The sequence below is a fragment of the Gekko japonicus genome, unplaced genomic scaffold, assembly GCF_001447785.1.
Source record: "Gekko japonicus isolate JY-2015 unplaced genomic scaffold, Gekko_japonicus_V1.1 scaffold1579, whole genome shotgun sequence".
Classification (NCBI taxonomy): domain Eukaryota; kingdom Metazoa; phylum Chordata; class Lepidosauria; order Squamata; family Gekkonidae; genus Gekko; species Gekko japonicus.
In genome coordinates, this window is record NW_015161443.1 from 290813 (window position 1) to 303172 (window position 12360).

General features: G+C 43.3%; 1 protein-coding gene across 1 annotated transcript in view; it reads left to right on the forward strand.

Annotated features, from left to right (window-relative positions):
- The first annotated feature begins 212 nt into the window (after nucleotides 1-212).
- LOC107125604 (keratin, type II cytoskeletal 8-like) overlaps nucleotides 213-12360 on the forward strand; it is a 15868-nt gene continuing 3720 nt past the window's right edge. Inside the window, exons 1-4 of the mRNA XM_015429035.1 lie at nucleotides 213-700; nucleotides 1473-1690; nucleotides 7147-7207; nucleotides 11748-11843. Of these exons, the coding sequence (XP_015284521.1) occupies nucleotides 251-700; nucleotides 1473-1690; nucleotides 7147-7207; nucleotides 11748-11843 (825 nt within the window). The 5' untranslated portion in view covers nucleotides 213-250. The remainder of the gene's footprint in view (nucleotides 701-1472; nucleotides 1691-7146; nucleotides 7208-11747; nucleotides 11844-12360) is intronic.

Below are 12360 nucleotides of genomic sequence, written 5' to 3' on the forward strand. Positions count from 1 at the left end.
AGGAAGATGTGGCAGGCACAGAAGCCAGAGTCTGCAGAACCTAAGTGTCGACAGAGGGAACCCTATGTTTGGTGATTATCAAGGTTTTGGAAGAAGAGGGGTACTAGGGAGCTGTAGAAGTTTTGGTGGTGGGAATTATAGTGGAGCAAACCAGTGTGGCAGAGCTCATCGTAGTGGTTGTAGAGGATGCTTCAGTGGTGATAGTTATCACGGAAGTGACCTAGGAGGTGGCAGTGGCTCAAGTGGAGGAATGGGTCATGGTGGCAAAAACCCTGGAAGTGCTGCGGGAAGGAGTCATAGCAGATGTTTGGGAGGTCTTGGTGGACTTGATGATTATAGTAGAGGAAACAGTGGTGGAAAGGGTGGAGGTCACAGTGGAGAAAGTAATGGTGACACAGGAGGCTATGGAGATAGGGAAACTTACAGTAGCCGAGACCAAGGTGAGAAATGTGAAAATAATTATGTGGACCTTGGGGCTCATGGAAGATGTTCTGGAGGAGGAAGCCTTGGTGGTCATTTGGGAAGAAGAGGCAATATTTGTGACATTGGACAAGGAAGAAGGACCCAAAGAGTACACATCAATGAGAGTCTCCAGAACCCGGTAAAAGTGGACACTGATCCAGAGATCCAGAGAGTTCAGATGGAAGAGAAAGAACAGATCAAGAACCTCAAGAGACAATGTGATTCCTGTATCAACAAGGTGGGGAGTTTGCAGTTTTATTTATAAAAACTACCATATAAAAGAACATCTTGATATATGCATTAACATAAATTACCAATTTATGAAGAACTCAAGAAAAAGCTACGTGTTTATCCACTAAGTGTGTAATGGCTAAAGAGCTGGACTAGGATCTGGCAGACCCCTGTTCAGATCCCCATTCTGCCATGGAGGTTTGCTGGGTGACCTTGGGCCAGTCATACACTCTCAGCCTAACCTATCTCACAGGGTTGTTGTGGAGATAAAGCGGAGGAAGGGGGAATACCGTAAGCTGCTTTGGGTCCCAATTGGGAAGAAAGGCATAGTACAAATGAAGTAAATAAATAAATAAGTTATTTGTATTGTGTGTGTGATCTGTGCAAGTTTTTCTTCATTTCTTGAAAAAAGGTTTGGCAAATCATTGTTACAAGGGAGTATAGTAGGTTTGTTAGGCCAAATTTGAATTACTATTCTTTCTAACTTGTCTTTTCTTTGGGATTCACTAGTATTGCTTTTGTTGGATTTTAATGGTCCATGGGGTCACAAAGAGTCGGACTCGACTGTGCGACTGAACAACAACAAAAAATGGTTTTAGAAAGAAAAAAATCAAGCAAGCAATAACACTGATGTTTAAAATGATTAACTCAAATTATACCATGACACTGAATCTGAAGAAAATACATTTGAATTTTTTGCAAGCATATTCAAATTAGGATTCTTTTTTCCTCTCCTTCACCCCAAGTATTTTCAATATTTTCATTGTGTTGAATTCCAGGTACACATCCTAGAGCAGCGGAATACTGCGCTGTCAACCCAATGGGAGTTGCTACAGCAACAGCGCTTGGAAAGAAAGAGTCTTCGAAATACGGAATCCCTTTTCCAGTCTTATATGCAAGACATGAGGATGCTGCTAGGTACGGTGCAAGGGCAGAAGGGACAGCTGCTATGGGAACTCCGGCAACTGCAGGCAATCACAGAAGACTGTGAGAAGAGGTGAGTAATACGGGAAGAAGGGAACAGTAGGGGAGTACAGGAAATTTACCGTGTAAGCCTATGTAAAGTTACTCCATTCAAGGCCCATTTGAAATCATTGGCTGACTCAGTAAAGGAAGCCACAGCCCTCAGTTTGCAAGACCTGAGCAAGGCTATTAACAATAGGGCATTTTGGAGGTTATTGGTCACCATAGGGCTGCGGTCACACACACTAAATAGTCCACTTTCAATCCACTTTCAATCCACTTTCAATCCACTTCCAATCCACTTTCAAATTTGATTTTGCCAGTTCACACAGTAAAAATCCAGTTGGAAAGTGCATTGAAAGTGGCTTATTTAGTGTGTGTGACTGCAACCAAATCAGAAGCAACTTGACAGCACTTAACACACTCATGCACACAACTTTGCATAGGATTGGACTGCTAGCTCTTTCCAAACAGCGGTACATAGACAGGTCAGGTTCAGATACACATGACACAGACAGCTAAATTATGTGGCCTCAAAATCCTTCGGTGCTAGAATTTTGTACTTAAGTGACCCCATGAGCCTCTGCCTTGGAAAATCAGTGTGAACCATTCAAATATTCAGAAAAAGCATACATATAATCCTTTTGGAGCTGCACCATTGATGGAATTTCAAGGTTGACTGCTCCCCAGTGTAGAACAAATAATAACACCCTGCACATAGAGAATGAGTATGACTGTTGACATGGTTAGGCTAGATGCTTCCATAAGCTTGCACATGAAAGGGTTTTGTTGTTGTTGTACATTTTCATGGGGGAGTATTGAAACAGACTTCTCTCTACCCACATTCTAAAGTGATAGAGTCTTATGAAGAGTGTACCAACCCCATCAGCTGATGCAGTGCAGAAATTGCAATCAGTGCTATTATGCAATATGTTACAGGGGGTGGAGAAGGGTTGGGAGAAACAGGATTAGCAGCATCACAGATAAATGTTATACATTCATGGAGCAATGCAGTGAAGGAATTGAAGTGTGAAACATGAGTCTGCAGTTCAAATCCTGTCTCTGGTACATATTTACTAAGTGGCCTGATGTAAGTAATTATGCACAAAAACTGCCAGTTCAGGTTATGTCCTGGTCACTGGTTGTAAGCCAGGAACTGATCATTTGGCAAGCATTTTGAGCAAATTCAGATGTGTCTGGTTTTTTGCTTTCTTAGAAAATTAGATGTCTTTCTGGCAGCATCCATCTCATACCTCCCATTTACAAAAAGCACATCATGCAAGAAAAAAACCCCATATAATATATTTTTAGTTGAGACTTACTGCTTAGGTGTCTCACAGTGCAATCCTAAACAGAGGCCCCGGTTACACTGGGGAAAATAGGCGCGGCCAAAGTGCGGCTTTTTTGAGCCGCACCAAAAGAGAAGCATGGCGGCGGGAACCCAGCTGCCGCGCAGTTCCTCCCCGGCACGATCAGATGCCGGGGGGTAGCCAATTCAGATGTGTCTGGTTTTTTGCTTTCTTAGAAAATTAGATGTCTTTCTGGCAGCATCCATCTCATACCTCCCATTTACAAAAAGCACATCATGCAAGAAAAAGCAACTTGACAGCACTTAACACACTCACGCACACAACTTTGCATAGGATTGGATTCCTAGCTCATTCCAAACAGCGGTACATAGACAGGTCAGTTTCAGATACACGACACAGACAGCTAAATTATGCGGGCTCAAAATCCTACGGTGCTAGAATTTTGTACTTAAGTGACCCCATGAGCCTCTGCCTTGGAAAATCAGTGTGAACCATTCAAATATTCAGAAAAAGCATACATATAATCCTTTTGGAGCTGCACCATTGATGGAATTTCAAGGTTGACTGCTCCCCAGTGTAGAACAAATAATAACACCCTGCACATAGAGAATGAGTATGACTGTTGACATGGTTAGGCTAGATGCTTCCATAAGCTTGCACATGAAAGGGTTTTGTTGTTGTTGTATTTTCATGGGGGAGTATTGAAACAGTCTTCTCTCTACCCACATTCTAAAGTGATAGAGTCTTATGAAGAGTGTACCAACCCCATCAGCTGATGCAGTGCAGAAATTGCAATCAGTGCTATTATGCAATATGTTACAGGGGGTGGAGAAGGGTTGGGAGAAACAGGATTAGCAGCATCACAGATAAATGTTATACATTCATGGAGCAATGCAGTGAAGGAATTGAAGTGTGAAACATGAGTCTGCAGTTCAAATCCTGTCTCTGGTACATATTTACTAAGTGGCCTGATGTAAGTAATTATGCACAAAAACTGCCAGTTCAGCTTATGTCCTGCTCACTGGTTGTAAGCTAGGAACTGATCATTTGGCAAGCATTTTGAGCAACTTCAGATGTGTCTGTTTTTTTGCTTTCTTAGAAGAATAGATGACTTTCTGGCAGCATCCATCTCATACCTCTCATTTACAAAAAGCACATCATGCAAGAAAAAAACCCCCATATAATATATTTTTAGTTGAGACTTACTGCTTAGGTGTCTCACAGTGCAATCCTAAACAGAGGCCCCGGTTACACTGGGGAAAATAGGCGCGGCCAAAGTGCGGCTATTTTGAGCCGCACCAAATGAGAAGCACGGCGGCGGGATCAGACAGATCCCCCCAGCCGCCACGCAGTTCCTCCCCGGCACAATCAGATGCCAGGGGGAAGCCACGGACCGCAGAGCGAGGCAAGCTCACTGCGCATGCATGTGCATGTGCAGTTAAGCAGGACCTCGCATGCTGCGGGAGAGACGGGCACGCCAGCGATCACACGTCCGTCCCTGCAGTGGATTTTTCGGTAAGTACTAGTGTTTCGTAGGTTTTTTTCTGATCTGCATCTTCAGCTGGAAGAGACGGATCGGGGACGGGTGTGCGCCGCTTCCCAGATGTTGTGGTGTGATCACGCCCGCTTGATGCGCCCCCGATCCGCCCTCTTGCAGATCAAAGCCTCCCGTGTGACCGGGCCCAGAGTTACACCCTTTTAAGTCCATTGAAGTTACTGGGCTTTGAAGGGTTTAACTCTGCTTAGGGTAACACCCAGGCCTGTAATCATGGGGGGAGGGGCATTTGGGGATACATCTTTGCTCTTCACCCATGAACCTAGCTAAACTTGTGATCAATTCCTGCAATCACTTCTTGAACAGATACTGCTGACTTCACAGGCAGACCAAGCAGGCGATCTACCCAGTATCAGTCACTGAATGGATGTATCCAATTGTGTTTGTGGAAAGAGATTAGGAAAAGCAAGTAGTTCTATGTTTTATACAAGTCAGTCAGTTTAATTACCTGAACCACCATTAGCTCAGGGAACACTGCCTCTTCTTCTGTGGTAAATGATACAATTCTTGGAATGGGAAAAAGTAGATGCCATGGCCAAGGAGCTATCACTGTAGGCACTAAGCTGTTTGGCATGGGGTTATGCTTGAGATGAACTTTGCCAGAAACATTGGCCTTTTAAAAAGATGTTACAGCAATGCATATGCCAGGAGCTCACTGACAAGAGCACACAGTACCCACAATTCTCCCAATATGCATGGGCTCCATTTTGTGTAAATAGGAAAATATGGATTTTCCATACATGTACACTTGGACACACACACAAAGACAAACCCTGGAAAGTTAGGGTTCTTGCTTGCATGTACTGAAACTGTACACACATGGAAAATCCATATTTTGTCTTATTCAGATGAAATGGCAACCATATGCACTGGCATGTGCTCCCATTGTAGGGCTGTGTGGTTATATCTGTAAAGGGCTATTGATGTGATACAATCTGGAGCTTGCCTCATATGCAGAATAGGGACTTAGAACAAGGTATCTTTGGGAATCATGTCCCCCATGAAGCTCTCAGCACACCTAAATGTAAATTACTCTCTCTCTGCAGAATGGGGACAATAACACTGACCTGACTTAAAGGGCCGTTACTGAGAATATGTTCTCAATGCCCAAAATTGCCATATTAATAAGCTATGCTAAAGGTTTTTGGACCACTTCAGGGCTCCCTGTATTGATAACATGTTCAATAAAAGACTAATGTATGGCAGGCAACCTTTTAAACATGACTGCCAACCTCCCACCCCCAATCAGCAACTACTAATGCAGATGTTGGTGTGTTGACAAGCAGAAGAAATGGAGAGAAGAGACAGCAGTTGTTCTTGGCCAGACTCACTCAAAGCTCGTTGAGCCCAAGTGGCATCTTACAGTACCTCATGAGCTCATCTTGGATCCAGCTAGTGGCTGTACAGACCTTAGAGTGACGATGGACATAACACAAGCCTGCAGTCTTCTTGTAAACAGCAAGGCTTCACCTTGGTTGTTTGTGTGGAGAACTGGCCTTGGGTGCCGAGCCAAATGGTGTGGCATGCGATTGTTCAGCTCGTGCCCTACTTTGGGTCTAATGATGGAGATGTAGCAATCTTTGGGAGCTTCAGTCTAAACATGAATAAAGTGTTTTGTAGACCTCTCCAACATGGCAAATTCGCTGAACTAGCCAACTCCTGTAAATGTTACCATGTTGACAATTGTGCACACATACCCTTAAAATAAGCTTTCTCCAAAATGTCACTCACCTGCAGTCTTACAGTTCAATCCTAAGAAGAGTTACACCCTTCGAAGTCCATTGAAGTCAATGGGCTTAGAAGGATGTAGCTCTGTTGAGGAATGCACAACTTGCTTTAGTGTTGCAAGATACTGCCCATGAGCAAATCCTTCGGATTGGTTTAGGATTTGATCTGATGACGCAATTCAAATTATTTGATGAATGGGGAAGTTGGTGAGTACAGTATTGGCAGGAATTCCTGCTTGGTGCATGAATGCAGAGTGAAGCAATTTCCATTTCCAGATAAAGCTAGGCTTTCACCAGAGCAACCAGAGGAGACATAAGGAAGTTCTAGCTTCATGTAGTTTAACCCCATGGCTGTTATACAGCTCCAACTCTCAAATTCTGAAGAACAAGGTTTTCTGATTTCTGGGAGGTCATGGTAGGATATACACTGATTATAACCTATTATCAATCCAGGTGAAAAAACTGATTTCATTTTAAATGAGTTTCAGTAAAGGTGTGTATGAGAACATTCTTATTCTTCCTTGAATCTGCCCCTCACTTAAGACTGTCTGATATGAAATAGATCTTAGTCCCACGCAGTCTCCAGAGGTGGTCTAAAGGACCAGCCACTTTGCCTCAGGGCTGATATTAATGAACCTACAGTCTGTTGTTATGCGGGATCATGCTTGTTTGTCACTTTGCCTATATGATTCTCCTCCTGATGCCATTTTGTGATCCTTCCGAAGAGGATCTACCACAATTGTGATTGTGTTTACCACAAATCTGAAATTCCAAATGTGTAGTCAACCTCATAATCATGGGCTTATTGTGTACCACATGTTTGCTTTCTTGCATTAGTTCATTGCCTTTTGTAGTTGACATTCGCAGGCCCACTAACCACTCTGATCTTCTACTGTAGACACAAAGAAGAACACAACAAGCGCCTGGCCACCGAGAATGAATTTGCAGCACTCAAGAAGGTAAAAGATTGCAGTTGCTATAATGGAAAGGTGGAATATGTTTACTAAAATGGCATGTAGAATAGGTAGAGTTCAAGATGCAATGCAGCAGTGATTTCATTGTTTTACCACACACCTACTTGCATGTAACAGTAAAGCTGCTGTGGACTGGGAAGAGTTGGCCACACATGGAAACAACCATGGGATCTTATCCGCATGGGATGAAGGCTACACAGATCCATATATAAGCCAGTAAATAATGCAGAAAGGCAACTAATGTCAGACATTTAAAAAATGAGGTTAGAAGCCTATCTCAAATTTTTTTGCAAGCAAAAGCCAAGGTATCTGAAATTAGCAGGATTGTCAACCATCTACTGTGGAACTAGGTTGTTCTGACATAAAGGTGAACTCCCTTAGAATGAGACATTTGTTCAAAGAAGTATTTTATCTACCACAGGTTTCAGATTTTAAAAAATTGAATTTATATATAGACCGATACATACACACTCATACCACCCCTGAGGCTCAAAGTTGGTTACATTCTAAAGACAACAACTCCAGATCACAGATTCAGTTCAGATGATAATAACATAAGAGATGCCAATGTTGGATCAGGCCAAAGGCCCATCCAGTCCAACACTCTGTATCACACAGTGGCCAGAAATACCAGTGCCATCAGGAGGTCCACCAGTGGGGCCAGGACATTAGAAGCCCTCCCACTGTTGACCCCCCCCAAGCACCAAGAAGACACAGCATCACTTTCCCCAGAGCCCCTATCTATGCCTTATGGCTAATAGCCACTGATGGACCTCTGCTCCATATGCTTATCTAATTCCCTTTTGAAGCCGTCCATGCTTGTAGCCGCCACCACTTCCTGTGGCAGTGTCATCCATGCAACCATTGTGGTCAGCAGTAGGTGTGTGATGATGCTGGTACTGTGTTGAAACACCAAAACTATGCACAATTAAGCAAGGACTGTATGTTGCTACCATAATTTCCATAATCATGTTGGCACTGTTTCAAGCCTCTGCAATCCCACATAAACTGAAAATAAATTCAAGTGCTGATGCCGAGTGCAGAACCCCATGCTCATATCTCCATGTGAGATAAGGTTCCAACAATGTACTTAGTTGATCAGCACTCCCCTTCCTCAGGAATCGTAAGAGCATCTGAATAGTCCCCATAATCTCAGCCCTTTTGAACGTAGATTCAGGTGGGTAGCCATGTTGGCCTGAATCAACAGAACAAAGTTTGAGTCCAGTGGCGCCTTTAAGACCAATAAAGTTTAATTCTAGGTATAAGCTTTCATATGCATGCACACTTGTGTGCATGTCTCTGTAGAAGTGTGTGTGTGCACACAAGAGCTTATACCAAGAATTAAACTTAGTTGGTCTTAAAGGTGCCACTGGACTTAAACTTTGTCCATTTAAAGATTGACAGTGCAATCCTAAACAGAGTTACAGTCTTCTAAGGCTACTGGTTTCAATGGATTTAGAAGGGGGTAACTCTGCTTATGATTGCAGTGTAAAACAACACGAGGCTTCAAAAAAGGCTGTTCCAACCTAGAAATTCATTTTAGTTTCTTTAAGGTTTGAGAGTTCATATCCTTTCTTTCTAACTCCTTTTTAAAATGTTCTGAGTTTGTTTATTTTATGGCTGTCTCACTACAGTTTTATATCTATTTTACTTCTTGGTGATTAATTAATGTTTTATTATTTACAAAAGGTATGTGATTTGCTCTTTGTCTGCTGGTGTTCGTATCCAGTTATACCTAGTGTGAGACAATGGTTAGTTGGATTAGATCTGGGAGACCCATGTTTGAATTCCCCACCCTGCCATGGAAGCTTGCTGGGTGACCTGAGGCCAGTCACACACTCTCAGCCTAACCTACCTCACAGGGTTATTGCTAGGGTTGCCATGTCCCCCCAGCTGGCTGGTGGGAGAGACATATCCCCCCAAAAGTGACATGCCTATGTCACCCGGAAATGATGTAAGCATGTCAGTGACATTAGGGGGTGACACTCTGGTTTTTGGGCAAAACTCTATGGTAGAATTAGCTTCAAACCATAGAGATTTGCCCCCAAACCCAAACATTGCCACCTGATATTCCTGATGTGCCTATGTCACCCAGAGGTGATGTAGGCACAGCGTGTTTCTTCCCTCCCTTCTCCTGGAGTATCTCTGTAAGTCCCCTGCTGGCTTGTCTTTCAGACATGGGAACCCTAGTTATTGTGAGAATAACATGGAGGAAAGCATCATGTAAGCCACTTTGGTACCCCCAGAGTTCCCTCTAAGCTGTGCTAGGGGGTGCTGGTGCACAGAGTTTTAGCTGGCCGCTCACAGGTTTCAGCTTCCTGCCCACAAGCCTTTTTCCCTCTACTGAAAACAATGGAGGATGGGGCCCATAGAATTGGACCGCTTCGTCCAATCCTTTTGAAACTTGGAGGGTTTTCTGAGGAGAGGCACCAGCAGCTATGCTGAAAACTTTATGTCTGTAATTCAAAAAACAACCCCCACAGCCCCAGATACCCCCCAGATCAATTCTCTATTATAGCCTATGGAGCCCATTGACTATAATGGTCCCCTATTATGTTTTTCAGTATGATTTGTAAGCTGCCCTGAGTCACAGGAAAATAGGAATATAAAATGTGAATAAAGAAGTAATTTGGACAGATTGATAACATTTAAGGAACTTCCAGTTTGTTAGGTTAAGCAGGGTTCTGACAGTGATGGTTCCACCTCCGTTATATTTGACCCGGTATGTTTTCTAAGGCTCAGCACAGGGCGACGGTCCGAGGCCAGGTCTACCAATATAGTGGAAAGGGGAAGGTGGACCCATTCTCCAGAGGCCTGATCTACCCTCATAGAGGACAACATTTTCTGTAATGAAATTTAACTTGATTCTGTGTTTTCTTATAATGTTTAAATTATTCTTAAAATATAGTTTAAAAGAATTCATTCTGAGATTTTTACAAGGTTATGGAAATAATCTTCTAAAAACTGTTTTATGCAATAGTCAAATGTAGACTCACTCACAACTTCAATGCTACTAATGTTTTTTGCTCACAAGGTAGAATTTTTGCTCACAACACTGTGGAGTTTAGAGGGAGCATTGGTCCCCACTGGGGAGAAAGACAGGCTATGCATGAATGAACTGACTAAATAAACCCAGTTACTTGTTCTAACTGATAGACAGTGCAGTTCTAAGAACACTAGCTTGGGAGTAACCACCACTGAATAGACCTGAGCAGGATTCTGAGGAGACCTGCTTAGATGGCACTGTTCAGCCTTTACTCCAGCTGTTAAATCACTTTCTACAAAGTGGATTATTTCTTTACTTTCTTTACTTTCTTTATTTCTTGAAAAAGTGCAGAAAAGGGCAACTCGAATGATAAAAGGGTTGGAACACTTTCCCTATGAGGAAAGGTTAAGGCGCTTAGGGCTCTTTAGCTTGGAGAAACGACGACTGAGGGGTGACTTGATTGAGGTTTATAAGATTATGCATGGGAAAGAGCAGGTAGAGAAAGAGGCACTTTTCTCCCTTTCTCACAATACAAGAACTCGTGGGCACTCCATGAAATTGCTGAGCGGTCGGGTTAGAACGGATAAAAGGAAGTACTTCTTCACCCAAAGAGTGATTAACACTTGGAATTCACTGCCACAGGAAGTGGTGGCGGCTACAAGCATGGACGGCTTCAAAAGGGAATTAGATAAGCATATGGAGCAGAGGTCCATCAGTGGCTATTAGCCACAAGGTATAGATAGGGACTCTGGGGCAAGTGATGCTCTGTCATCTTGGTGCTTGGGGGGGGGGTCAACAGTGGGATGGCTTCTAATGTCCTGGCCCCACTGGTGGACCTCCTGATGGCACTGGTATTTCTGGCCACTGTGTGATACAGAGTGTTGGACTGGATGGGCCTTGGCCTGATCCAACATTGGCATGTTCTTATGTTCTTTACAGTTAACACACATAAGAATATAAGAACATAAGAAAAGCCCTGCTGGATCAGACGAATGGTCTATCTAGTCCAGCATCCTGTCTCACACAGGAGGGCCAACAGCAGGCCATAGAGGACTCCTGTCACCATGTTACCTCCTGGCCTCCAGTCACCGTGGCCAGTATCCACCAATAGACCCAGCCTACACTAATCTATCCAATCCCCTTTTAAAGCTGTTGATCTCTGTGGCTGTCATTACAGCCTCTGGCAGAAAATTTCACATTTTAATCTCTTGGTGTAAAGAAAGAATCATTTCCTTTTGTCCTATTGAGGAAATGTTGGCCAATTGTTCTGAGTCATGCACACAACAAAGGAATGGTTGGCCTGGAATTATACCTTGCAGCATTAGAGGGAAAAGGCTACTTTGGAGGATAAAACAGGCATTAATAACAAATAACTTCACTGGTCTGCCACAATTTCGACTTGCAGGTTAATAGAACCCACAGAACCCTTTTTTAAAGTGATCAGTGAAGTCCTAAAATTTTGATGCACCCCTGTTTCAAACAACAGACCCGCTGCCCTCCAAGTGCTTGAACATCAATGTTTCTTTGGATGCCTTTTAGGATATAGACACTGCCTATAAGGATAACATGGATTTGGATGTGAAGACAGATTTGTTGGTAGAACAAATTGTACGTCTGAGAGGTATTTATGAAATGGTAAGTGTTTTGCTTAAATTGTTCCATTGGGCAACCCAACTGTCCAAAATGGAAGATATATTTGAAATATGACGTGTGGTCCTATTCATAATGGACCACTCATATTTTTCAAATATGCACATACTAGGAGTAATGCCTGTTGTGGGAAGAAATACAACAGGATCTAGAAGGAAGCTAGATGAGTGTCCTGATTGTGGCTGGTGGGGCGGCAGAGGGAAGCGGAAAATGGAGGGAGGCAAGCCATATTTCTTTCCTTCTGCTTAGCTATAAGGCAGGGCTGTCTCAAGTCATTTTGCTGCCCCAAGTGGGTAGAATGGGAGGACAGTCTCATGGTAACAGATACGGTTCTCTCCACCTCTGACTTATTTTTTGAGGAGGAGGGGGGTGTTATGCAATGGCAGCTAAGGTAGAAAAGCACCTCCTCCTGTGCCATGTTTTCTGGGTTCCAAGGGTCTGGAAAGTAGTACCATAGCCGATTACATGGTTGCCAACTCCGGGTTGGGAAATACCTGTAGAT